Source organism: Brachyistius frenatus, unplaced genomic scaffold, assembly GCF_029030835.1.
Source record: "Brachyistius frenatus isolate BFR_SWC_R1_liver_20210118 unplaced genomic scaffold, ASM2903083v1 Contig_2, whole genome shotgun sequence".
NCBI lineage: Eukaryota > Metazoa > Chordata > Actinopteri > Embiotocidae > Brachyistius > Brachyistius frenatus.
In genome coordinates this window covers 28,297-55,134 of record NW_027210601.1, presented here as the reverse complement: position 1 = coordinate 55,134, position 26,838 = coordinate 28,297, and the positions used below count along the sequence as shown (strand labels likewise).

The following is a 26,838-nucleotide window of genomic DNA, read 5'->3' as shown; positions in this document are numbered from 1 at the left end:
CTCTCTGTAGATTCACAATTAAGAAACTCTTTAATTATAGCCTCAAACTACAAAATAATTCATCTCCAAAGCAGCTTCCTTGCTTTTTGAAAAATACTTTTAACTCGCTGCCGTCGGTTCTCGTTCCACTCCGCTGCCGTATCTTTCTTTCAGCTCTTATATATATATATATATATGTATATATATAATCTTCCTCTCTCCTCGTCATCGTTTTTTTCCCCCCCTCGCCCGGTCCAGTCAGGCACGCGCTCGCCGTGCGTCGATCTGCTGACCTGCATTACATATGTTTCTGAACGTAGCCACTCTGCCGTCAGTGTTAACGGTGAGCAGTTCGCTGCGGCGACATCATAGCTCACCGCGTAATTAATTCGACGTCAGCGATCGCGCACGTTGAGATCGACCCGTACGCGACGTTCCTGTTCAGCACTCGGGAGGCCTCGTCCCGGAGGCGACGAGGGCCCCTCCGCCGCTGTGAGGATCCGGATGTTGAGGCGCAGTCGAGGGCAGAAGCGGGCAGACGCGTGAGAAAGGCGGAGGTTGGCTGTGTGGTTTCCTTAAAGTCGGGCCGTGGGCCGTACTTATCAACACCGACGCTCGCTGTTTTCTCCGCTGCTGCTCGCGTGGGACGTCTGCCGCCGTCGCTGCCGGCCAATCAGAGCGCGGCTGCTTGCTTCTGCTTCTCAGGAGTCACATGCACCACCAGGCAGAGGAGTGACTAAGCACCAGGCCTGGAGGGAACGGAAGCTGTTGCTTTGCTTACGAGCGACAAATACGCCCACCCCTCATACCCCCCCCTCCCCTTTTCCCCTCCCCCCCACCACCCCACACACACACACACACACACACACACACACACACACACACACACACACACACACAACACATTAAAACCCTGTCAGACAACTCCACACAACAGTCCTCTGCTCCATTACAGATGATCCCATCGCCTCACTGGGCCTTTTCAAGTATTGATTTTTGCTGTTGTTGTTGTTGTTGTTGTTGTTTTTGTCCGCTCCCTCACCCCCACCCCCCCCCCCCCCCCCAAAAAAAACCCCCACTTCTGTGGCGTGAAGAAACTCAAAAGGGAAATTTTAAGAAGGTGCTGCATTTAGCAGCACAACAAGTAATTTGGAAATGATTAGAGAAAATCGCAGCAAGCTTTTTGTGATGAGCCGTGATGGATGCTCCGCTGTGTGTGTTTGTTGACACGACGCTGCCGAGACAATAGACGCTCACGGCAACGCTGCTCAAACAGCGTCGGCTTTTTCGTGAAAACGTGATTTGTGTTTTCACCAAAAAAAAAATTTGTTTTAAAAGCCTTTTGATTTTTCTTTTTCTTTCACGGTCAAAACAACCAAAAGCGACAAACCTGAAAAATCTGCAAATCAAATTTGACTGTTTTTGCATGACTTCTTACATAATCGGTTCGTTCATAGTTCATGAATTCTCTGTTTCATAAATGTTTTAACTGAAATAAGCATATTTTCCTACAAAACACAAAGTAGCCCGATTTGTTAAACGCAAGCAGTCGCACCGAAACGTTCCCTGAAAGAAATCTTAAAAATAGCTCAATTTGAAATTAAATTGTGACCTCTGTATGTGAAGAAGCAGCAGTAAACGTGACCACATGTCCCTTCTGGTTTTTTTTGGCAGTTTCTTGCTGTGAACGAGCTGGAAACCGGCCCTGGTTCACCGCGTGGCCTCGGTTTGCTGCTCTATAAGTTACATCTCAGTAAAAACAAAAAAAACAAAACACACACTCGGTATTCGCCAGTCAGCAGAAAGCAGGACGCTGAATAATGGAGCTTGAGAGCTCCACATCACCAGACTGTGGGCGTTTTATAGGAATCGGTGGACCCTTCGCATGTCAGCAAACAAGTCCTCCCTGTAGGGCCTCTTTAAAAGAAAACACGGGCCCCGCCTCGTATCACGCTGCTTGTTCATTCATAAACTCTGCTCTTTGTTTTGATCGTTTCCGCGCTGCGTGTGCAGGCCAGTTGCCATGAGCAGGAAATATGTTGTTTCATCGGTGCGGTTTTAGTGTGTTTGCGAGGTATCGACTCAGCCAGGAGGCGGAGGAGGAGGAGGTGGTGGAGGAGGTGGTGGAGGAGTGAGAGGAAGTGAGCGTTGTGCGCCCTGAAGGGTCTTGTTGGTGTCGGGGGAGGGAGGGAGGAGAGGGGGTGGTGGTGGTGGTGGTGGTGGTGGGGGGGGGGGTGTGAGGGGTGAGGGAGGGCGGTTGTCCTCGGTTGCCCGGACCCCAGAGGAGTCCAAGCGGGTCGATGGTGAAAGATTGAAAGGCCCCCGAACACAGCGCGAGTCATGAGGACGGCTGAGCGAGGTCAGGTCAATATTTTAAAGACGTGCACGCAGACTGTACTACGCACACACACACACACACACACACACACACACACACACACACACACACACACACACACACACACACACACACACACACACACAGCACTGACTCTGTAAGGTCACATGGTGAACTCAGGCTTCGGGCGGTGCCTTATCGTATTGTTCATGGTAATATTGGTCTCATTTCGGATGGTAAAATGGTATGAAAATCCATATTCAGGGGTAATAGTTGGTGTTTTGACTTGACATTATGACATCAGGCGCTTTCGCAGCGTAACGCTTTGACCCACGTTGCATTCGGGGGCGCGGCGCTCTGTGTCGAGGCGCACCTGCGACGAGCGCACGGTTACGTCGAGGTTCATTTCTTAAAGTCGCGTAACCGCAGAGGCGATGAGTTTACGAACAGTAGTTGACTTATTGTATTCGCTTCACTTTGATAATGTCGACAATATCATCTTTCCATTTTCAACTGTTGCTCATCTGAAGGGTTGTTGTTGTTGTTATTTTAGTCACCACACGGTCCTGCAACTTTCAAAATAAATGTCTCGTTAAGAAATGAAGGGTTTCTGTCAAATAAAACACCGCGGGGCTTTTAATTTGAAAAGGATATGGGAAGTACTGGGTTTGTATCAGCGCGCAATGCGATCACTTTCATGGGGCAAACGGCAGCGGATCAGAACGAGGCTTCGAGTCGACAGTCACAGGTCTGTTGATTTAACAGTATAGATTCAAATTCAAGTTACAAAAGTTTTAGATTAATTGCAAACTGTCGCTTCTGCTCGCTCGCTCCTCAAAATGGGTGCAGGAAAAACTACCGCCCATCAATTCACTCGACCTCTCATCTGTTTGTAATCACTTATATCATCAGGGAGTACTGTTATTCGCAGCTGTTAGGCACAGAGAAAATGTCAGATGATAATAAATAAATCTCGCTCCTGCTTTCCCGTCGCACCCCGGTATTAAAAAGGTGTTAAAAAAAGTCTTAAGTTTGTGGTGTCAAACGGTCACATTGAGCCTCCGGGCGATTGTGTCAAGCCGCCTATCAGGTCAGTTGAGCGTAGAAATAGCTTCTTCTTCTTTTTTTTTTTTCTTAAAAAAAAAAAAAAATAAAAATGGAAAGTCGCTCAGCCGTGCAGCAGCAGCAGCAGCAGCAGCAGCAGCAGCAGCCTGGAGTTTCTGCAGCCGTGGACAAAGATAAATGGCACCAACAAGAGGGCGAAAAGGAGGATGGAAAAGGGGGCGAAGCAGCAGCTGAGAGAGAGGAAGAGGAGGACGGCGTCGTGCCAGAGGGAAGAGCGTGAAGAAGAGTGTGAAAGAGCGGGAGAAGGATGTCTGGTTAAAGAGAGCAACAGGGACAAATGTAAAGAGGGTTAATAAGGAGGCTGTGAAAATATGTGTGAGGAGGAGGAGGAGGAGGAGGAGGAGGAAGGGGTGCTGCCTGCTGGCAAAGCTTCATCCTCTCGCGTAACACGGGCCGTCTCTTCCTTTAGCTGCTGTTGCCATGGGGAGAGATGTTGGTGGTGGAGAAGGGGAGGTGCGGGGGGCGAGGGGTGGGGGGGGGTGGGGGTGAGGGGGGGCATTTCTAAGCTCCCGATGCCTCTCGGGCGGGAGAGTCTCGGGGGAGGAACTCTGAGCTCCGCGACGATCCCCGACTTCCCTCCTCCTCCGCGGCGTTCGCCGAGGAGGAGCTGGAGGCCCCGTCGGTCGTATTTTTAGACCTTGTAGTCTGGATGGTTTCAGTCAAAGCACCACAAGCAAAGCTGTTGTCCTCCCTCCCCCCTCTCCCCTCCCCTCCCCTCCCCTCCCCACCCGCCTCCCTCCCTCCCACCTCTATCTAAAAAAAATAAACAAAAAAAAAAGCAGAATTAAAAACAAGGAAGTTGCCGCGTGAAGGTGCGCGAGAGCCGTTGAGAAGTCGCGCTCGAGGCTTCGAGGCTTCGAGGCTTCGAGGCGTCGAGGCCGACGCCTGACTCGGCGCTCGGGTTCAGCTGCGCCTCGTAAAATGAGACCCGGGCTTTGTTTACGAGCGCGCGGTCGTTTTTCCACGTGCACGGCGTGACTAACGGTGAGTCTCAGGCAGCGAGAGCAGGTGCTCCCGCAGCCGGCGATCACGGCAGAAACCCCGTCCGGAGGAAAGCCGCGCGCCCTCCGGCCGAGAGCGCCGGAACGAGCCGTTAATACAGCGTGAGAAAAAGTTCATTAATCCACGGCGAGTTGGGATAATTGCTGCTCGGCGGAGTCCAGCGGTACGTGGCAGCAGATGGTGAGAAGATTGCTCGGCGTTAGCACGAAGACTGGAAGCAGGCGGGAACGTCCAGCTAGTTAAAAAGTTAAACAACAACAACACTAAAGCCCTTTAAAAGCTAATAAACGAACCTATTTGAGTTTGGTTCACCTCTCCGACAGGATACGTGTTTGTTCAAATGACTTGACGACTAGATTTCTCTTCATTTCTCAGGCTCGCAGACTGTATGTCAAGTTAGACTGACTGACGTGGAAGTGCCTTAAACTGCAATACCACTGAGGGCCACTAGGGGCTGGCTCCAAAAAGACTCCGGCTCCGTAGACTCCCATTCAACTTCTCTCATGAGGTACAAAAGTCGAAACGTGTTTTTTTTTCCCCCACAAATATTAAACGCGAAGTTAGCAGGAACGAGCACCGGCCTCAAAGCTGCTTCGTGGTCCAGGTGGAACATGTGGAGTTATCTAGAAAGACAGGATTCAGTCCTTTCATGGAGTTAATTCGACTCGTTTTCCACAAATCCAACATTTTTAAAGGATAGAAAAATACGCGGAGTTGTCGTGTGCACGATGACGCTAACTGTTTCGTTCACGTTGTCTTTGATGAAGAATCGGTTCATCGGCAAAACTGTTGCCGCTCTTGATTCGCGCAATTCACCGGGTTCCCCAACCGCACCGCGACTGGACGTCTCTGGGCCCGCCGGCGGGTCCGGGTTAAACCCGCCTGCCGGCGCACCTCTGGATTATTTGGTCTCTCAGCGGCTTCTCCTGCTGAGCGTCTTCATTAGTTTCTGCATACAATGGATCAATGCACCGAAGGGATAGATGGGTATTTATAGCCTCTGCGGGGGCACAGGAGGTTGTGCGCCACAAGTAGGTTGGCGGCTAATCTGATGTTGACAGTGCGCACTTGAGCTCGGAGGAATTAGGGGACCTGCTCTGTTTAAAATAAACAAATATTTAGAGCCTCCATCCTGTTTTGTTTTGCTTATTATTATTATTATTTTTTCTGTAAAGGAAGAGAGAGGACGGGGAAGTCAGTGCTCAGGCAGGGAGGGCTTTCCCAGATTTAGAGAAGGGATTAGAAAAAAAAAAAAAAAAGAAGAAAGAAAGGAGGGAGGAGAGAGGAGAGAGGAGGAGGAGGGGGGGGGGGAGAAGGAACACGAAGTGCAGGCAGGGAGGAGAAAGAAGCGTGGTTGCTCCACTGTGAGCGGAGGAACCAGGCAGAAGTGAGAAGTGAAAGCGCAGAGACACAGCTGTGTGTCGGTGGGTGAGGACAGACGGCAGCCAGACGCTCGGCTTTCCGCTCGGCTTCAGTCTTCCTCCTCTGCGGGTTTTTTTTTTTGTTTTGTTTGTTTTGTTTTTGTTGTTGTTGTTGTTTTTTTGTTTGTTTTTGTTTCCCCTTCCTCTCTGCTCTCTGGGAGACGGGAAAGAGGCGCAGGAATGTCAGCGGTTATTGGTTTGGGAAAGTGTCTGTCTGGGTCGGGAATGTCAGGTGTTTCGCCGTAAGCGTGTCTGACTCCGGGAGGGGAAACCGACCGACCGGCCGACCGACCAGCCGAGCCGAGCCGAGCCGAGCCCGGCCGGCAGCAGCAGTCACCCGGCTGCTCTCTGAGAAACGTGTCGACTTCCTACCAGGTACCGTTGCGGCGCTGCCGGAGCTTCGTCTTTGTGCGGATCAGTTTGTGTTTTATTCCGCGTTTTGTTTCAGTGTGGTGCCGCTTCATTGTCTCTCCACATCTTCCTCCTTCATTTCCTCTCGTCTCATTACATTATTATTATTATTATTATTTTTTATTTTTTTTAATTTTTTTCAGTCTTCCTCGTTTTGGCTGAAGTTCGTTATCTCGCTTGTTTTGTGGGTGGTTTCTGTTTGTTTTTTGGTCGTTAATTCGTTTCACATTCACTTGTATTTTCTCACTTATTTTGAGAGCTGTCGCCGTTATCCTTAAATCTGCTGGTTAATTTCTTAACATAAATTGTAAAAAAAAATTAAATAAAAAAAAAGAAGCTCACCAGAAACCTTCCACAGCTCAAAGTGACGCGTTGTTGTTTTTTCTTTCCTGATCCACAATCCATGAGATCAACAAGTGTTTCACATAGTTGTTTTTTTTTAGTTTTTTTTTTTTTAAAGTTTCTTAAAGAGCTTCCTGTCAGTGAAATATGATCCATCATCTTTGTTGTTGTCTGAGTAACAAGTAACTAAGTGCCCCCCCCCCTCCTCCCTTCCCCTCCCCGCCCCACGGCAGCGATAACCCGGCTCAGTGGCTCCGGCGCTGCGTCTCCAGCGTGTTTCGTCCCCGCCGGTCGTCCGGCGGCAGCTGACGCACGACATCAGAGGGAGGACGGGATAAGCCCGGGCGCTGCAGCCGGGGATGAGCTGGAGGCGTTATGCAACAGCTCGTCCAGAGATAGAGCAGAGCTGAACTTTCTGGGTTTTTTTTTTTTCTTCAACATACCGTGAGATCATCACTGACCCCCCCCCCCCCCCCCCAATCCCCACTGCTGGGCGGCTTCGTGTAAGAATAGATACCAGAGTTATGAGCGTTGGTTCGTGCTCCCCTCACTGACTGTTTTTTTTTTTTTTTGTTTTTGTTGCAACATCGTCTTCTTGACGATTTTCTGCTGTATTTTTATTTTATTTTTTTATTTTATTTTTTTGTTGGAATGGATCTCGTGAGCTCCTTCTGCAAGCGTTCACCTCGGCTGCGGCCGGTCCTCCCAAGTGTTGCAGGGTTTTCTGGGTTTCCACATTAAACTCACTCTGTTTCCATCCACCTGTTTAAATGCACACATTTTAAACATCTGTAAATCAAACTGTTCTTATTTGGCTGAAGTGGGAAAAGCACAAACAAAATGAGATGGAACCAAAGGGAATAAAGGTGTGACTTTATCGTCGACTAAAATATCGTCAGATGGAAACCTCAGATCTGCGTGGACTTAAATGAATACATGAAACTCGTATAAGAGACGGATTCCCATCGTGATTGTGCTGGTTTGAAGTTTGCCTGCAGTGTTTCAGTGACGTCATCTTGCGGCGTTCATTTGAAACTCTACTTTTTGTCCGGGAGAAAAAGGTTGCTGCAATAATGAGCTGATAGACGGATAATTAAATCTGTGATAATCGATTCGCCGTTTATGGTATTTATCAAAATAAATGTCAGACATCGAAGAGTTTCAGCTTCTCGGAGGTGAGAATCTGCTGCGTTTGTTTGTCCTCCACCTCTCGGGGCAGCGAGGAACATGTTGGCTGCTTTTGAACTTTATAATTAAATCCTAACAAACAGAAACTCTACGGAAGCTTCTCTACTTTGAGCATCTTTTGTGTCGAACGATAATTAGAGCCGAAAACCGATGGATGAGTTGGATGTAAATGTGATGGTGGTGGAGACGGAAGGAGGACAAACTGAGGACTGGGAGAACGAGACGAGGAGGAGGAGGAGGAGGAGGAGGAAGATAAAAAGACAGCGAGGGAACGCCGTGTCTCTCGCGCTCACTGCGGTTACGTAACGTTGCCTCCTGCCCACTGCTGATGGTGGAGGAAAGCACAGAGTAACAGCAGTGAACAGGGTGGAGGTAGTGGAGGTGGAGGTAGAGGAGGTGGAGGTGGTGAAGGGGGAGGTGGTGGAGGTAGAGGAGGTGAAGGGGGAGGTGGTGGAGGTAGAGGAGGTGGACGTGAAGGGGGAGGTGGTGGAGGAGAAGGTGGAGGTGGAGGAGGTGAAGGTGGAGGAGAAGGGGGAGGTGGTGGAGGTGAAGGGGGAGGTGGTGGAGGAGAAGGTGGAGGTGGAGGAGGTGAAGGTGGAGGAGAAGGGGGAGGTGGTGGAGGTGAAGGGGGAGGTGGTGGAGGAGAAGGGGGAGGTGGTGGAAGTGAAGGTGGAGGAGAAGGGGGAGGTGGTGGAGGTGAAGGGGGAGGTGGTGGAAGTGAAGGTGGAGGAGAAGGGGGAGGTGGTGGAGGTGAAGGGGGAGGTGGTGGAGGAGAAGGGGGAGGTGGTGGAGGTGGAGGTGTGCGGCAACATCACTGAGGCAGAAGCAGCGGCGGAAAGGTCGTTTCCCAGAATTCACCTGGGAGCGTCTCCAAGAATCCCAAAGCAGAAGTAACGTCAGATCGATCGGTCGATTGACAGAAAATTCATTCTTGGTTTTGGATCGTTGGTCGAACAAATGTTGTTTTAAAGCTGCAGAGTTTCTGGATTTTGAGGATTTGCAGTTGTTTTTTTTCAACTTCGTAAATCCATCATTTTTGGTGTTGTCGGACTGAATGGATATAAACACGTCATGTTCAACATTTACCGGCATTTTATAAACAAAAACAATCGCGTTTTTCTCCAAACAGCCCGAACCGTTATCAATAAGTCGATCAGTAATCGTTTCTCAAGACTTTTTCTTGTTCCAGCTTTTTCAATTTAATATTTCTTTCTTTACTTTTCCTTTCTTTCCTCTCTGAATATCTTCAGACTGGCTGAACAAAACTTTCAGACATTTAAAGACATCATCTCCAGCTTCGGGTATTGTTTTTTTTTAGAAATTGTTTATATCATTTTATCGTCAAAAACGAATCGATTTAAGAGTTATGAGAGTGCGTAGTTTTGACATCTGTAAGATGATAACATTTAAAAAAAAAATAATAATAATAATTTTTTTAAAAAAAGCCTCCTGCAGTTTCTGAGCCTCGCGGGTCGCCGCGTTCATGAAAAGAAAAAAAAACAAAAAACCTGAAAACAACGTTTGTTGGCGTGTCGAACATCTGCGAGGTCGACCCGCGTCGCCGACGCCTCGCCCGGTCGCCGTGCTCGCGGGGCCGCCGCGTGTGGAGACGCGTCCCGCCGTGTTTACATGCGGGAGCAGCCACGTATGCGCCGGCCGGCGACGTTTTTTTTTTTTTTTTTTTTTTTTTTTTGCGAGCTCCGAAAGCAGATGGTTGTCTGGCGGCATCCGCTGGAGAGGGAGGGGAGAGAGAGAGAAACCAGAGAGGCTCGGAGCAGCTGCGCGGAAAAGCCCCGTGGGAGTCCGCGGGGGAGACGGCCGCCGGGGGGAGGAGGGGAGAGAGGAGGAGCCGGCGGTGACGGCGAGCTGCAGCCTTTTTTTTTTTTTTTGGATTTCGGCGCCCGGATACGTTTTGGAAGACCTTTATCGACTCGTCTCACGGCTTCGCGATCACTGTTTGCGTCGTGCCGCCTTTTCCCCAGAAGCCTCCGGTCGCCGCGGCGTCACGCGCGCGTTCCTCCGCCGTTCCTCGAACTGACCCCGAGCGTAACCGGGTTGCTCTCGGCGGCCGCCCGACGCCTCCGAGCCGCGTCGCTTCCGCCGCTGTTTACGACTTCTGCTTCTCAAAAAAGCCGCGGTTTTGTAGTTTTCTCCGTCAGCTGTGCGACGCGTTCGGACGACGTCGTCGCCGTCGTCGTCGTGATGCCGTCGGGGGAGGGGGGGGGGGGCGCGACTCGGCCTCCGGCGGGAAGTCTGCGTCACAGACTGGGGATGATGCGGAGTCCGATGGAAGCCGGCAGGTTGCATTATGGGAAATGTAGGCTCCAGTGTTTTGTTTTTGGGTTTTTTTTTTTGGGGGGGCAGTAAAAGTCATTGTAGCTCGGCTTTTTAGTACTTAAATTTGAACTTATTTGACTGTTGCTCGTAAATCCTTAAACTTTATATAAAAAAAAAAAAAAACAGGCATCTTGGTATAAACCACATCGCATCTGTGTATAGATATCTACACATAGCTGCTGGTTAAAATACACAATGTCCTCCAGAAAGCTTTTTTTTTTTTTTTTTAATTTTCCTCTCAAAAGATTAAGAAAGGATCTTCAAATAGCAAAAAAGTAAATGCAGTAAATCTGAATATTATTGTTAAATCGCTGAGCGAAAATACCCAAAAGAGGTTTGTTGTCGCTGGACGAAATGAGAAGTTTGAGTTCATCGCTCTCGTTTCAGTACGTTTACGACAGACAGTCACTGAGCCCTCCGGTTCACGACGACCAGATACCAGCTCTTTAAAATTGCAGAGAACCGTGATGGTTGTTTCACTTGAGTGTCAGAAAATGTGGAAAAGCCTCAAAGTTCTCAAAAGTGACGCCCAAAAATCCAAAGATCTCTGTGATATAAAACAGAGAAGAAAAAAAAAAAAATCTCTCCGAGAGGAATGTCTGGCGTCTCTTCTCGAGCTAAACGATTACAGCCTGACTAATCGAGTAAACATTTGAGCCCCTCGCCGCTCGGCCTGAAATAAGATTTGTTCTTAATCTACAGTCGAGAGAAGGAAAAAAAAAAAACCAACAACAACAACAAAAAACAACAACGGAGATTTGTTCAAATTGAATCGCGACGGGTTTTTCGCGCCGCGCCACGCGTCTGGCCTCGTCGACGCGTTGGACGGACGGACGGACGGACGGAGGGACGGAGGGACGGAGAGCGCGGACGCTTTTTCCAGACCAGTCGAGAGGGGGGTGGGGAGGAAGACGAGCGGAGCCTGAGGAAGATCCCTCTGCTCTTCAGTAACGTGATCAATGACCTGGCACACCTCGCGTCCTGATTTTCCACCCAGGCTCCCCCTCTCCCTCCCTCCCCCCGTCCCCTCCTCTCCCCCGTCCCCCCTCCGTCTTTCGCTGCTGTCGCTGCCTCTCACTGCACTCGGCCTCATAAGCTCCAGATCTAATTAAGACCTGTCTCTTTTCCTAGAAGGCTTGGCGGCCGTGATGGTCTCTCCTCCCGCAGCGAGGATGGCACCGTGATTAGATTCAGAGATACGGGAGCAACAGCTGCCAGCTGGATGAAACTTATCGGCCCGGGTCGCGTCGGATTCCTCCGATTTGGAACCGCGACTGCGTCAGAGTCATAAATGTGGCTGTTTTCAAGCTCCTCTGGAAGTTTTGTTTTTTTTCCCTTCGCCGTTTTCACCGAAGGTGGGCTCTGGGAGGGGGCGGAAACGTACCCGGCTGCTTCACCGAGGCAGAAGTACCGCAGGAAAATCCCCCTTTTAGCGCTCAAACATGATCAGGAAAATGTACTCAAAACATCAAAGTACAAGTATTCATTCTGGAGGTCAAATATCTCATTGGACTGATTATTATTATTATTATTATATATGACTTAATACGAGTAAATAAATGGACAAGCAGCGTTTTGCTTCTGCATCTGGTCGAGTTTAAAGATGGATTTAATTTCTGATCTGTCTAAACTGACGTTTGATAGCAGGTGTCAATGTGAAACCAACAAGTTCTTTTTTTTTTTTTTTTTCTAATTTCTTCTTTTAGTACTTGTTTCACTTTTCATAACGAACAACCGAACACAACACTGTCGTTCTCTGAGGAGTTTCTCTGAACACTTAGAAACGCGGCAGCCGTTGGGATCGACTCTAAACTAATTCTGATAGGCCGTAACTCGTCCTGTAAGTGTCCCGTTTGGTAGTTTAGTCCAGTGGTTCCCAACCTGGGGATCGGGCTTCCCAAGGAGTCGCGAGATGAATGGGAAGGGTCCCTGATCCTGCAGGTCATTAAAGAGATAAAAAAAAAAAAATAAAGTATTATTTCTTAGACCGTTCTCTAGTTTTTCCACGTTTCATGAAATATTTAAAGATTCTAAATCATTTAAATGGTGGAAATTTTTTTTTTTTTTTTTTTTTAATGAAACTGCCAACAACGAATCCGAGACATCTGAACCACGACCGGAGATCACAAGTCGACACTGATGCTTAAAAGTGTGACGCGTCAGAAGCTTCTCTTTCGGCGTAAAACGCATCGTATCTGCCTCAGTGATGTTGCGGAGCGGAAATACGATGGAGAATAAAATGTAAACGTACCTCAAAACCTGAGTTTGTTTCCGCCGCTGCGACCGTTGGTTTGAAACTGCGGCAAGATTTTTTTTTTTTTTTTTTTTTTTGGGGGGTGCGACGAGGGAAATATTTGGCAGGTTAATTACACGTAACCGTCGTCGGGCAGAACGACTGAGAGGGAACCTGGTTGTGTTGCGTGTTTGGCAGCCATCTTTAACCTAATGGACACACACAGGGACGGTATTAGAGGTCACTAGCTGGATTAGGTTAGGTTAGGTTAGGTAGTTACTTTATTAATCCCCGAGGGGAATATTTTTTTTGCTACAGCAGCATACAGAAGCAATAAGATAATAATAGAATAATAGAAAAGCAATAAAATAGCAGTAAATAGCAGTAAAAAAATAAATAAAATGCACAGTATATACAGTACAGTATATATCTATATGTATTATATACTTCATCCAGGTTCTGTTGCATTATCACCAGCTCAGCTGTCATTAACTCAGATGTTCCCACAGAAATGAGGCGCGGTGTCCTCCTCCTCCTCCTCCTCCTCCTCCACCCCCTGACCTCCCCCTCCTCCCATCCCTCTCTCTCTCTCGCTCTCTCTCTCTGCCAACACACACATGTACACAAAAACACACACTTCCCTGGGTCAGCGTTTGCAGGGAGATGCCTCCTTTAGGTCACATTTGAGGACGGTAGAGATTGAGCGCTGAGCCGTCTCAGTGAGTCACCGCTTTATTTTTTGCTTTCAACCTGCCAGCACCAACTTTGTTCTGCAGCTTTAGCCGACCTAATTACAATCCGCGATGTTGATCCTGGAGTTTTGCCTGTGAAGTATTTATCTTCTTTACCCCGGCGGTGACACTGCGAAAAGTGCCCTGGTCACCCCGCTTGTTGTCTCTGGCCCGGGTAAATATTTATCTGCTTTTCTGAACCTCTTTATGCGGACAAATTGTAAAAGCCTCAGAATTCCCCATAATGACTAATCCAGAAATAAAGCCGAGGGAGCTTCCTCTTCTCTGCAGACTACAGTGCGGGTGGTGGTGGTGGTGTTGGTGGTGTTGGTGGTGGTGGTGGTGGGGGAGGGGAGGTGTTGGATGTGCAGGCCTGCGTCACTCGAGGGAGATGTTTTCGTCGTGTAACGACTCGTCGCGTTTATGTAACGCCGAGCGCTTGTTGTTTGTCCGCTCTGAGCGGGAAGGGTGAGTTGTCGTTTCTCCCCCCCCCTCCCTCCCCTCCCTCCTCCTCCTCCCCTCCACCCCCACCTTCCTTTAAATATCGACCCCGGTCCATTTAAAAGCTCCCGGTGACCTGCAGGTTCACCTCAGCCTGTCAGTGTCAGTCAGTCAGTCAGTCAGCGTTCACCGGCCGGCTCTTTTAAACGGCTTCAACAACCGACTGGCACAATTTTAGTGCTGACAAACTTCTCACAAAACCCCGCAGCTTTCACGGCCTCGTCCAGACTCCGGCTTTTGCGCCCACACGCAGCCTTGAATGTCTCTTTTTCTTTTTTTTTGTGGGGGGTGAGAATAACAATGTTGCTGCTGGGTGTCTCTGTTTTCCAGCTAAAGAACTGCAGCGGTTTGCTGTTTTTAAGGCAAAGCAAAGTAAACTTTATTTATAGAAGGGACGCTTTACACAAATCTGTCCAAACAGTTGCTTCAATTGGATGTTTGAGACCAGAAAGCTCTTTTTTACAGTGAGAACGTTCCTCTGCTGTCACCTCGTATCTCTGCGTGAGACTTGAATGCACCAGCATGATTTCTGGAGGCCGATCGCAGTCCGGTTTAAAACCAGCTCGGGATTATTTCCAGAGTCGTTTAACCTGCTGATTATTCTCTCGATTGTTTTGACGATAAAACATTAACAAAAAAAAAAAAAAAAAAAAAACAAAAAAACTTTTTAATTCCCAGAATCCAAAATCAAATCTTGAAATGACTTTTTCTCCCGAGTATCAGTTTAAAGATATTGAGTTCGCTATGTTACTGTTTGTGAGAAGAAAAGCACAAGTTGAAAAGTTGCAACTCGAAATCATTTTTTGCTAAAGTTAACTGTCAGGTTGTTTTAGGTCGACAACTTGAAGCTACTGTGATGCGGAAAATTTAAATCCCAAGAGATGTTTTGTGTCCAGACCAAAAGTATACTTTGGATTTTCCAATCAGGGCGAAAAAAAGACATCGAATTTTAACAACTCCTGATCCGTGCTTTTTAATTGAGTATTTCTATCTTAAAACACGTCTGAAGAGGCTCTTTAAATAATAAAGGTCGCCTTCACACGTTTGCTTGACATGCTAAAAAAAAAAAAAAAAAATCCCCAATAAGAATGTAAATGAAATCCTCCTACAAAAATGAAACGAGCACTTTGTTTCCGTTAAGCGCACACAAACAAGCAAAAAAACAACAACAAATCTATCCAGCTGCCGACATGCAATCTCATTATCAAACAGGAACTGAAAGAGAGGATCAGAAGTGAGGTTAAAGAAACAAGGTCTTCCTCTGGTAAACACCTCGGAGTCGTCCTCGCCCTGTGACTGAGCTGTTGGGCAATCAGCACTTGGCAGGAGGCATTAAATTCCTCCCCCTCTGACACACTCACAGGGAGGGAGGGTGGAGGGAAGGAGGGAAGGAGGGAGGGAAGGCGGCCTGCCGAGAGGATCCCCTGGAGGGTGCCAAAGCCGGTTTTAGTGATGTCACTCGGCCCGCTCTGTTTGGCCTCCCCTCCTCCTCCTCCTCCCCCCCCCCCTCCTCATCCTCCTCCCCCCCGCCCCTCCCCCCTCTCTTCGCGGGCCTTACAGGAATTCCCCTCCTCGTCATCGTCACATTATTCAGAGGAAACCGCCGGCAACGCCCCGCACCGCTGCAGAGCCACAGCTGATAGGGCGGAAACGCAGACCTGTGACTACTTGCTTGTGTTGACACACTTGCACTTGTTCGTCGCTTTTTTTTGTTCTCCCGACTAAAAGGCGTCCTGCAGTCGAGAGCGAGAAGTGAACATTTTGTCCCGTAGCGTGGAAAAAAAACAACAACAAAAAAACCAACCAACAACCCGACTGACAGCTGCAGAGAGAGACACTCGGAGACAGCAACAGGAAACAACGCTGAGCTCAGATCGGCTCCCGTTTGGGTTTTCTGGTCTGTGAAGATTCTGACTCGTGCTAAAAGACGCCGTCCGCAGCGACACCTCCGCTCTCGTCTCAGTCAACGAACGCAGGCAGGAAGCAGTCAGTGCGCTGTCAGTCAACTAGGCCGCCACGGTAACCAACAGCGAGCGCGGCAGTGGGACGGTCGAGCGTGAGAGCGATCCACGTCGCGTCTGAGGCTGTTTTTGTGTGTCTGATCTCGGTCTGCTGTCGGACACGTCTTTGGACCGAAAGCGCCGCCGCTTCCAGTTTAGATCTGTCCGGGCCCCTGCGGGACTCCAGCGGCTCTGCAGACGACCGGCCGATGTAAGTCCTGTTTGTGATGAACGTCACTGTGAAACCTCTTTGAAAATCAACGGCATATCTACCCAGGTGCTTCACTCTGATGCGTCGAAGCAAATGAACCGGGGCCAAGTACGTGTTCGTACAAATCCGGGCTGCGACTAACAATCGCTTTTGTTGTTTCATAATCGTACTTTCTCATCGATTCAATTCGGTTTTCTCAGAACTCGTTTGCAAGGAATAGTTTGACATTTTGGGAAAAACCCCTGTTTTGTTTTTTTGGTTGTTGACAGTTGCATATGTGTAGTGAACGCACACCTGAAGCCAGTGGACGCTGAGCAGCACCTTTAAAACTAATTCACGGACACGTTTGTTTAATCTGTACAGAAACGAAAGCTAAATAATCAAAGTTTGTCGTTATTACGTGTCAGACCTCTTCCTGTAACTTCTTGGAGTTTCTGCAGGTTGCCAGGCAACAAGCCCCAGGCAAAAGATACTCTGCCAAGAAAATAAAATATAACTTTAATTAGCATTAGAGGTGCTCGTGTTTTTTTCTCTCTCTCTCTCTCTCCTCAGAGCGAGGCTGGCTGTTTCCAGCCTTTATGCTAAGCTAAGCTGGTTGTCTGCAGGCTGTAGCTTCAGATTCACTGCACAGATGTGAGAGTGATGTTTTATCACCGAGCTGCCGCAAGAAAACTGAACTTCACAAAAATGTCAAGCTATTCCTGAAAAACTGCTTTTTTTTTTTTTAATTTGACAAATGATCTTTGAACAGTTAGACATCATTATAATTAAATTACACGGTGTTTTTTTGTTTTTTTAAACCTGGTTAGTAAACACCTTAAATGTTTTTTTTTAACGTCTGAGCTGCATGTGAAACCCCCCCTACCCCCCCTCCACACACACACACACACACACACACACAGACCTCACTGTATGTATGCAAAATTTGTTTACAGGCTGCAGTCAATGAAACATGCTTCCTCTCCCGTCAGTCGCCGAGCTCAGTAGAGTTGAACAGTTGAACCGCTGCCGTGTTTCTACTTGTGTCACGGCCCTCACAGGGGGGGAGTGTGGGGCGGGGGTGGGATGAGGTGGGGGGGGGGGAGATACTCATGACGCTGACTTTGACGTGCGGCTTGTCTTCACTTCCAGTTTTTTTTTTTTTTTTTTTTCTTTTAAGCCTCCGCAAAGACAGAAGTGGGTGTTTGTGTGCAGCGGAGAGCTCGCCGCTGAATTTCAGTGGCCGCTTCACGTCTCATCTGAAACGGTTTTTTTAGGCCCAAAACGCAGACAGAAATCGAAACGGAGAAGTTGCTCTCGAGTTCAGTTTGGATTTCTTTTTATAGAACGGGAGCCGCTGCGTGTGAACTGAACCAATTAGGCGAGAAATTAATGGACGGCAGCTTTTAAGTTGAATAGTCATTTCAGTCAAGTTTCTAAACAAAACGGCCAAACATGCTGTAAATGTCAGGATCGGTGGCTGAAAAGTAATCGAGGACTTTACTTCAGGCAGCATCTTAGGTCCCATTTTCTGCTTCTATGTGACATTTAAGATGAACGTATTGGACTTTTTCAGCGGTTTCTTCACCAAAAATTAAGAAAAAAAAAAAATCTCACGAGTAAATTATATGAAAAGCCATCTGTATGAACACATGCTTAAGTCCTTCTGCGTCGCTGCTGTTTGTAAAACGCTGGATAAATTGGGGCATAAATAAAAGAAAAGACGTCACGACCTTCGTGAAATGACTCATTTCACTCTCCGAATACGATCCGTCGGGTTCAATAACATTTGAAAAGTTGTTTCAACTTAGCATAGGGCTAAACTGGAAGTTGGCCGGAGCGTGCTCAGTAGGCGTTCATCCGGCTGGTGTGGGAGTGTCTCACCAGACACCACATTTAAAAACTCTGCTCTGAAATACAAAGACATTCACCTGGCAGGGAAAGTTTAATCGGCGCTTTGTGAGTTTAATATTCTGTCAATCATCTCAAGACCCTCTCTGCGGTGAATAATTAGTAGATTAATTGGAGAAAAAGGATCAAGAGATTAATCAATAAAAAAAACATTGTTAGTAATCATTTCTTGTCTTAATTTTCCTGAACAGCTTTGTTTTTGTTTTTTTTCCGCTTCTCACCTTCCCTGATTTACAGCTGCGAGGGAAAGAAGTCGTTATTCACCGCGTCTTGGCTCTGTGTCTCTGTATTGTGTTTGGAGGTCTGGCTCCATCTCAGGCAGATTTTTTGGGGGGGAGGAGGATGGGGGGGGGTTAAATGTGTGTGTGTGTGTGTGTGTGTGTGTGTGTGTGTGTGTGTGTGTGTGTGTGTGTGTGTGTGTGTGTGTGTGTGGTCTGAAAGAGATGGAAGAGGTAATATTCACATTCACCTTCTTCATCTCCGCCCGCACCATTAAAAAAAAAAAAAAAACACACACACACGAACACAAATACACACACTTCTACCCGCCCGGTGGATTTCTCGTTATATCAATTTTTCACGAGGGTGCCCACGCAGTCCCAATAATCAGTGGCCTCCAGTCTGCTGCTTCTTCCACCTACAGTTTCCTGCGGGGGCAGCGCTACTGTACGGATACCGCAGCCAACCTCTGTCTTTGTCTGCGTGGAGGGAGGGAGCGAGGGAGGGAGGGAGGGAGGGAGGGGGGCGAGAGAGGGAGAGGTGGTGGTGGTGGGTGGGGGGGGGGGGACGTGATCAATATTTCATTTGTTGACTGGGTGTTTGCAGCTTCATCAGGAGATATTGGGAAGATGGAGCTGTAACTTTCACCTCCTATTATTATTATTATTATTATTATTATTATTATTACTATTATCTGTCTTACCTCAGACATGTAAATCCTCCTCGCTGTGTTCTGTGTGTGCGTTCCTTGCTTGGTGCGTCTGGCCCGTCTTTACAGCGTTACATTATTAAAAGGTTTCCTGCCCGGAGCTCCAGGTGATGCCGTGTTAACTCGTACCTGCCTCGGCCTCCGTCGCCTCCGTCCCCCCCCCCCCCCACACACACACACACATCCACAGCGCTGCTTCCACCTCGTCGCCCCCGAGTCGTGGGATGTTTAGCAGTCAGCAGCTGATCTCCAGGCTGCCGAGAGAGAGGAGAGAGAGCGAGAGCAGGACTCACTTCACTGCTTTGTTTTATGCCGAGTGTTTCAGAAAAAAAAAAAACTCTTTCTGCTCTCGCTGCCTCTCATCTCTACCTAATGCGCTGATTCACTTTTTACTTTTTTTTTAAATTTATTTTGGTGCACATTTCATGCGCAGCTTTCTGTACTCGTATCAAAAATGACGCTGAAACATGTTTTTCCTATACATCTTGTCCTTTTGTCTCAACAAAACAAACCAAATTTTGAAATTATGAATGTTTTAAACACAAAATAGACAAACTAAACAACTAAACCCGAATATAACTCTTATTATTATTATTATTATTATTATTATTATTATTAATAATGGCATAATTTTGATTGAAATCAGAAGCTACAGATCAAAGAAAAGGTCAATAAAATCAGTGCTTATTGTTTATCTTTTCAAACAAAAATGCCCAAAAACTGCTGTTTAATATCATTTTAAACTGTAATCATTTTTGGGCTGTTTTGTCAGACAAAGATTTTAAAGACATTCAGAGGCATTTTTCAGAAACTAATCAGCTAGTGGTTATTTTATAGCCCTAAAAAAAACAACAACAAGGTTCATAAACGTCGAATGTAACTGGCTGAATTTTTTTATTTGAATAATGAATCCTTTAAACACTAAATTCCAGGTTGAGTTTCGATTCAGGAGATTCCCTTTTCAAACATTTACAACATAAACAGCAAATCCTCACATCGGAGAAAGTACCACCTCTGAATGTTTATATCTCTCCACCTTTCTGTTTGTCAATCTTTCATCCTCCCATCGCTCTCTCTGTTAGAGCTGGTAAAGTGAGCTGATGTGAGGAGGGAGGGAGCGCGGGCGGGTGGGGAGGGGGGGAGGGGGATGGAGGAGGAGGAGGAGGAGGGAGGGGTGGTCACTGACTGATGATGAGAGACCGCGAGGTAATGGGACACCCTCCGGATGGCGGGGATTCCTCCGCTCCGCATCACGCTCCGTCCGCGGCGGCCCGAGGGAGGGAGAGCGCCGGCGTACTTCCTTTGTTCGGCCTCGGCTCGGCTTTCAGGCCGGCTCGCCTCCCCCCGGAGGCCGCCGGGCGGCGCTCTCTTTGTTCGTGCGTGTCCGTGAAGATAAAGAATGCGTCAGACGCTGACGGTGACCCTTATGACCACTTATTGCATCGGTCAGCTCTGCTGAGGGCTGCAGAAAAACTTCTCCTCCTCCGCGGGGGAGAGGGAGGGAGGAGGGGGCGGGAGAGGAGGGGGGAGGGGGGAGGCGCAACAGGAAGAAAGCCGAGATACCGTCAGCAGACTTCCTCCTAAAGGTGACAGTGATTTCTGTCGAGCTCATACATCTGCCAGCTGTTGTTATGACGGTTACAGCAGGAGATGTCCTTCGTGAATAACGGCCTCATTGTCTTGCGGAGCCTTTCAGCAACTGGTCGGGACTCCGGTCCAAGAAAAGGGAACGTTATTGCGTCTACTATCTGTTATATATATATATAAAAAAAAATTTAATTGCACGAAATAACTAATTCTGTGTTTATCGAAGTTGCCACAGCTCAGTTTTGGCTTTTCTCTCCTGCAGCTGGTGAAACTGGCAACACGTCAAGCTTTTCCGTCTGCTGATCCTCCAGTGATCCGAGCTAACAAAATTAAAACACGCTTCGGACAAACCGTGTTCGGTCGGGGCTGCAACCGATGATTGTTTTCGTTATTCTGCCAAATACTTTGTTGATTAATCAATTATTTTGTCGAAAAGATGAATGAAAGTGAATCGCAAGATGTTTGCAGGTTGCTTGTTTTGCCCGAAAAACAACTTCAAAAACCCTAAAATGGACTATAAAACCTGATGAATTAAAGCAGATGAAAGAAGTTAGAGCAAGCAGGTGTTTAATTGTTCTCATAACTAATAACACATAGGACACGTTTTATGTTAATTAGTTAATTAACAGGCTGTTCACAGTTCAACCAGCATCTCAGTCCCTGTTTTGTCTCTTATTGGCTTGGGACTTTGTTTTTATTTTTTTTTAATTTTTTATCGTCGACTGAATCTGCCAAACATTGTTTGGTTCTATGTTCCCTGATGTGACGTCACGATGAACATTCGCGGTTTAGTTTTGGTATAAAATAATGAATAGTCCGAACAATGTGAATCTAAACAATTGTCATAAGCAGCCGATTACTCGACTGGCTGCTTTAGATCTAATGTAGTTTATTATCCATCAATGTGCCGGTTGTTTTCTCGATTGCGTCACGGTTGGTCTATAAAATGTGAGAAAATTGCGAGGTGGCTTCTTCAGCCGACGTTCAGTTCACGCAGGATAAAGAAAAAGCAGCTGGAACCAGGAAATCTGTGGCATTGTTCCTTTAAAATGACTAAAAATCCCGAATACTGTATTTGTTGATTCACTCTGTGTTGATTCACTAATGGATGAACTGATTAATCATCGTCTATTGTCCGATTTTGTTGAGCTGGAAACCGTCCTTGGTAGCGAGTGGATGCATCAGCCAGTGTGAGGGTGTGTGTTTGATGTGTGTGTGTGTGTGTGTGTGTGTGTGTGTGTGTGTGTGTGTGTGTGTGTGTGTGTGTGTGTGTGTGTGTGTGTGTGTGTGTGTGTGTGTGTGTGTGTGTGTGTGTGTTTGCACACAGCCGGGTGGGTACAGCAGGCTGGTGGAGGTGCAAGAGTTACATAATCTCCCATCTCCCTCCCGCACAGTGACAGCGAAGAAGGGGGCAGCTGCCGACTCCCATCTCGTCATCTTCGGCCCGCTGAGGCATCTCCTCTTCCTCTCCTCCATTTTTTTTTCTCCTCTTCCTCTCTTTTTGCTTCTTTCCTTTCCCCGTAGTCTGTCCCCCTTCTGCTCTTCCTTTCCTCCTCCATCCCTTTTTCCTTCTACTCTCTTCATTTTTCTCTCCTCTCCTCTCCTCTCCTCTCCCCTCCCCTCCTCTCCTCTCCTCTCCTCTCCTCTCACACTTACAGTACTATATATTTCATGAAGGAGTGTTAGCTCTTGCGTCCGCCTCATCACACTGTGGTCCGGCCGCATTGTTCAAGCTTGTTGCCGGTGCGGCGTCGTGCATACTGATGACACTTTTGCAAACTCCCTCCCCCCCACTCCCCCCCTCGAAAAAAAAAAAACAACAACCCCCCCCCAAAAAAAAGCTAAAGCCCGCACATCTCTGATGCTAACAGAGGAAGCTGAAGCCCGTTTTTCGTCCATCCGAGACACGTGTATGCCGTGCATATGGCTGCCATGAAGCGTCGCCATTTGGCATGGCGAGGCGCAGCGGGGCAGGCTGTTGGGTAAAACACGGCAGCGTGACGGGAGGAGGAAGGTGCGCGCGGGAGGGGAGGGGGGCCTGCTGGGTATTCGTTGGCCCGATCGGGCAGAGGGGCTCTCGGCGGGCGTCCGGTGCCGGGGAGCTTGCGGTTGTGGTGCTGCTCCGTGCGGGTCGATGTCAGCTCTCGTGCGATGTTGTCATTCGTCAGACCGGCGGGGGTTCGAAGTTTCACGCGCAGGATTTCTTCTGTTTCCTGCGCGATGACGTCACTTTTGCACCAGTAATCACATTTCCCACTCATCCCAGACAGCACAGAGAGAGCAAGAAGCAACGGCGGGAGGACCGGGGGGGCGCATTAAAAGATTCGTGGTTGTCATGACAGCGAGCAGCGAGGAGACTCTTGACTCCCTCGCCCACAAACTCCTGCTGTCTAATTGACATGCACCCGCCCACTCTGGCCCCTCCCATCCCGCACGTCCTCGCAGATCAAAGATCGTGAGGTGGCCACCTTGAGACGGGGGGGGGGGGGGCGACCCTCATCTGCGTTTCCCTGCCGTTGTATTTTTTTTATTTTTTTCTGCTCGGAGGCCTTCGTTCGCGGGGCTGTTGCGAGGCAGCGCTGCATCATGGGAGTTTAGAGGGGAGGTCCGGTCGATAAAGGAGAGAAAGATGACTAAACGGTACAAACAGTACGTCGCGTTAAGAGGAGCAGAACGACCTCTTATGGGGGTTTAAATGAGCTGAAATATCACCTGTTTCAGTTACAGTAAAGCGTACTGATTTATATTCCAGTAGATTATTAAAGCCTGTCAGATACGTCACCTTCATCTGCTTACTATACAATCTACTCAAGCTCTCACCGAGCCCTTCAGGCAAGCAGCTAACTGGGCTTTGAAAAGCCTCTGTGATATTTTTGTGTCATTTATTGGTTAACTCTGGCAAGAAGAATTACAGAGCGACTTGCCGACAAGCATGTACAGCGAAGTATTATTAAGGAGTTTGAGCATCCTACAAATCATTTTCTGTGTTTCTGTTTAAAACCACACTTGTAAACAGTTTAGCCATAAGTGGGTCGTTGTGAGTTTCGGTGTCCTCCGACTGTGTTTTCTCCGGCTGCACCTCGCATTTTGTGGGCTCGAGCCACGATGTGCTCTGGTTTTCATCACCGGCAACATTTGTGTGGATTCCTCGTGTTGTTTTCCCCGTGGTTACAGGGCTATTACGCCGATTTCAGATGGCACGACGACTATGCAGCCGTCACCCAGACCACCTCGGCAACCCTCAACAGCCATAATGAAGGAAACATAAACGAGCCTGTAATCGTCCCCTGCTGGTTTAATAATTCGCTGCGCTGTGGATGGAATATTTTTTTTTGTTGTTTTTGTCAAGGGTTAACGCTGCCATGTCCTTTTCCACTCGCTCGACCTGGCGTTTCCTGCTCTTTTCCACACTTCGGAGCTCGACTTCATGGGTGTCATTCAGCATGAGGGGACTGTGGCTTGTTATGCAAGAGGAGGAATCTGATCTATAACAGCTTACGCTCCGCTCCGCTAATACGATTTTTGGTTTTTTTTGGGTGGGCAGTAATCACTCGTGCCTCGGTTTGCCAGTGCGGTCCAATATAAGACACATGCAGAAAGCTGTGCAAACAATGAAAAACAAAACAAAACAAAAATCCACCTCCAAATCTTCTAACCACTAAAACAAGTATTTATTATCTCCAATTGGTTTGCAGTAACACAGGCGTTTACTGGAGGAAGCTGCGAGGTTGAGCCGCGGCGGCTGTGACTCCGAAGGAAGCTTCGGGATCCTCTCTGTTTGGATAAACACCAAGCTGGCTCCGTTGCCAGGAAAACACAGCGATTCCTTTGTCGGATGCCAAGGGCGTTCACATGGTCATTTATATGTAAATAGAGCAGACACACCAACACATACCTCTCTCTTCTCTCTACCTTGCTGCACACAAACAAACACTCTGCCCTCTCCTTGTTTGCCTCGGTTGCCGTGTTTTCTGCTGGCAGGGTGCCTTTGTTTTGCTCCACGGCAGCGCAGGGTTGGGGACGCATTATGTAATCCGTGGCGTGTGCCTGGGATGTAAAGAAAGATACAGGAAGAGGAAGAGAAAGATGGAGAAGGGTGCGACTATAGTGACACACACACACACACACACACACACACACACACACACACACACACACACACACACACACACACACACACACACACACACACACACACACACACAATGACATAATCCACTGACCTCGTCTGTGGCCCGCTCATCTCCGCCCCTCCTGCGAGTATTCCCGGCATTGCGCTGTGAATTTGGGAACCACAGAAGAAAATCCTCTTTCATCCTCCATCAGCGGTTGCGCAATCGAGGACAAAATTGCTGCCACCGGTCCTCGAGGACCGGTCTTGCACTCCTAATGTCATACGCAGGGCACAGAGGCCTCGGCGGGCTCGTTTTTCCGTCCAGTGTTTTTTTTTCCGCGGTCGGAGGAGGCAGGAACACTTTTACGCGCACTTTTATCTGCACTCGTCCAAGGAACCCGCTCGCCCGAGGTCACAGCAAAACAAAGGTGTCAAAAGGACTCCGAATCTTCTGCGTGAGAGAGACAGGGATCAGGAGAAAGAAAAAAAAAATCTGCTCTTCAAAGTAAAAGTTAAACTAGACTTTGCTCTTTTTTTCTTATGTTTCACCTTTCAGCTGCTGTTTTTAGTTTAAACTAAATTTTTGTAAAAACTAAAAAAAAAAAGAGAAAAGAACGAGCGCCGAATACGTACTTCTGCGCGCTTTGTCCCTCCTGCAGCCACAGCGGTAAAAAAAAACAACCAAAAAAACCATCCAGGAGCAGAAAACCTCGGGGTTCACCTCCTCCCTCTGCCTCCATACCAACGTATACAAACCATTCACACCACACTGAGCCCGCGTGTATAATTAATATTGATTACAGTAACACGCCGTCCGTTACGGCGCCACCTCCCACACGGTTTACACCAAAACAGGTTCCTCACCTGCTGCACCCTGGGAGACGACTGTGACCCATAAAAGGCCTGAATGGAGGGAATTCTTCGAGGAATAGAATATGTAAATCGATCTGCGTAAATTCCCAACAATGAAAATGAACTCACCACATTGACGGGTCTGCAGGCTTTTTTTGTTTTTAGTTTTTTTTTTTTTTTTTTTCAGACACAAGCTCCTGTTCCTAGAAGTGGGTGTTCCTGTATGATTGTGTTTTTGAGCGCACTCCCTTCTTCATGATGACAGTAGTTTCCATAATGGAATAGTTCGCTCGCTCTGCTGTGGAAGAATGTCTGTTTTTCATTTGAAAGACCTTCATCCTGCTGCTGCCGCTGCTGCTGCTGCTGTGTGGGAAGCATCCCCAGTATCATTAGTTACATTCTGCACTGCCGAGCGCGGCTCTCCATGCTAAAAATGCTCTGTTCTTGCGTTGCAGATAAAATAGAAGAGGCACAGAAAGAGCTGAAAGACCCCAAAGCCTCCCAGAAAGGTAAGAGGATCTTTCGTCAAGACTTTGGTCATTTATGAAACGTTAGTTTTTAAACACACAATGTGTCGAATGTTTTTAATTTTTCATTTCGGGCGAGTTTGCTTTGTAGAATTTGTTGATTTAGCACCTGCTTGTTAAAAGGGAATGACAGGGATCAGTTTTTCACTCTAAGCACCAAATAAAGGTAACGTTTTTTTTTAGTGGTGCAAACAATATCTATTATATGGTCACTGCAGTAGTAGTTCATGTTTACTTGTAATTTTATTGAACGCTATTGATATATTTAAGGAATGCTGCATTAACATGTTAGTGCAGTTATAGTGCTGGCAGATTTTTGGAGCCGTCACACCTCTGCTTCAGCAAAACTACCTGCAGTATATATAATAAAAAGTTGATCTGGCTTCTCCATTTGTGGGTGAATCCTTTATAATTGCAGAATTTTAGATTAGTGGTTTGATAAAGACTGTCTTTAATTCCTTTGGCCCTATTTCAGTAGTGACCTGCCATAATAATGTTGTTACTCTGAAGTTTTAATGGTTGCTAAATATTTACAGTTAGTTGTCGTGTATATTCTGTGTGCGTACAGTAATCTTTGCATGTAGAGAAAGTGCAATGTGGCATGACTAAACACAGGAGGTCCAGTGTCTGTTTTCGAAATGGGTTGTTATGTAACTGCATTCAAATAGAAAGCCAGTTTGGTTAAGATGTGCCTGAGAGTTAACCTCATCTATGCAATACTGCCCAATCAAAACACAGCAGGTAGTGATGTCACTGCCTGCGCATGGTAATCCCTTCAGTAGGAAGAAGTTCTTCCTGTCAACACCTTATTCAACCTGGATCACTAATGGCTGGCCTTTATTTTACATAAAGATTAGACTGCATGTTCATACTGTGAAGGGGAAATGATGGATTTCGAGTGGAGGAAAAGGACATCAAGCTGGTTGACAAAATGTGCCGATGAGATGACTTTTATTTTTGGTTTGAAAACAGCCTAAACTGGGTTTTTTTCTATCTCGCAGACAGACCGACATTAAACTAGTGTTTGTTTATTAACTACTTTTTATGATGGAAAACTTGTGAGGTCATGGAATCTCCTTTGCAGACTTGTTTGAGTAGTGGGGGGGGGGGGATAATCCTTT

At 47.5% G+C, this 26,838-nt stretch overlaps 1 protein-coding gene across 3 annotated transcripts in view; it reads left to right on the top strand.

The window, feature by feature from the left end:
- The window catches only part of hivep1 (HIVEP zinc finger 1), a 54,522-nt gene that overhangs the window by 15,991 nt on the left and 11,693 nt on the right, over nt 1-26,838 (top strand). For all 3 annotated transcript variants that reach the window (XM_069691599.1, XM_069691583.1, XM_069691592.1), the window contains exon 3: nt 25,646-25,699. In XM_069691599.1, the coding sequence (XP_069547700.1) occupies nt 25,646-25,699 (54 nt within the window). The remainder of the gene's footprint in view (nt 1-25,645; nt 25,700-26,838) is intronic.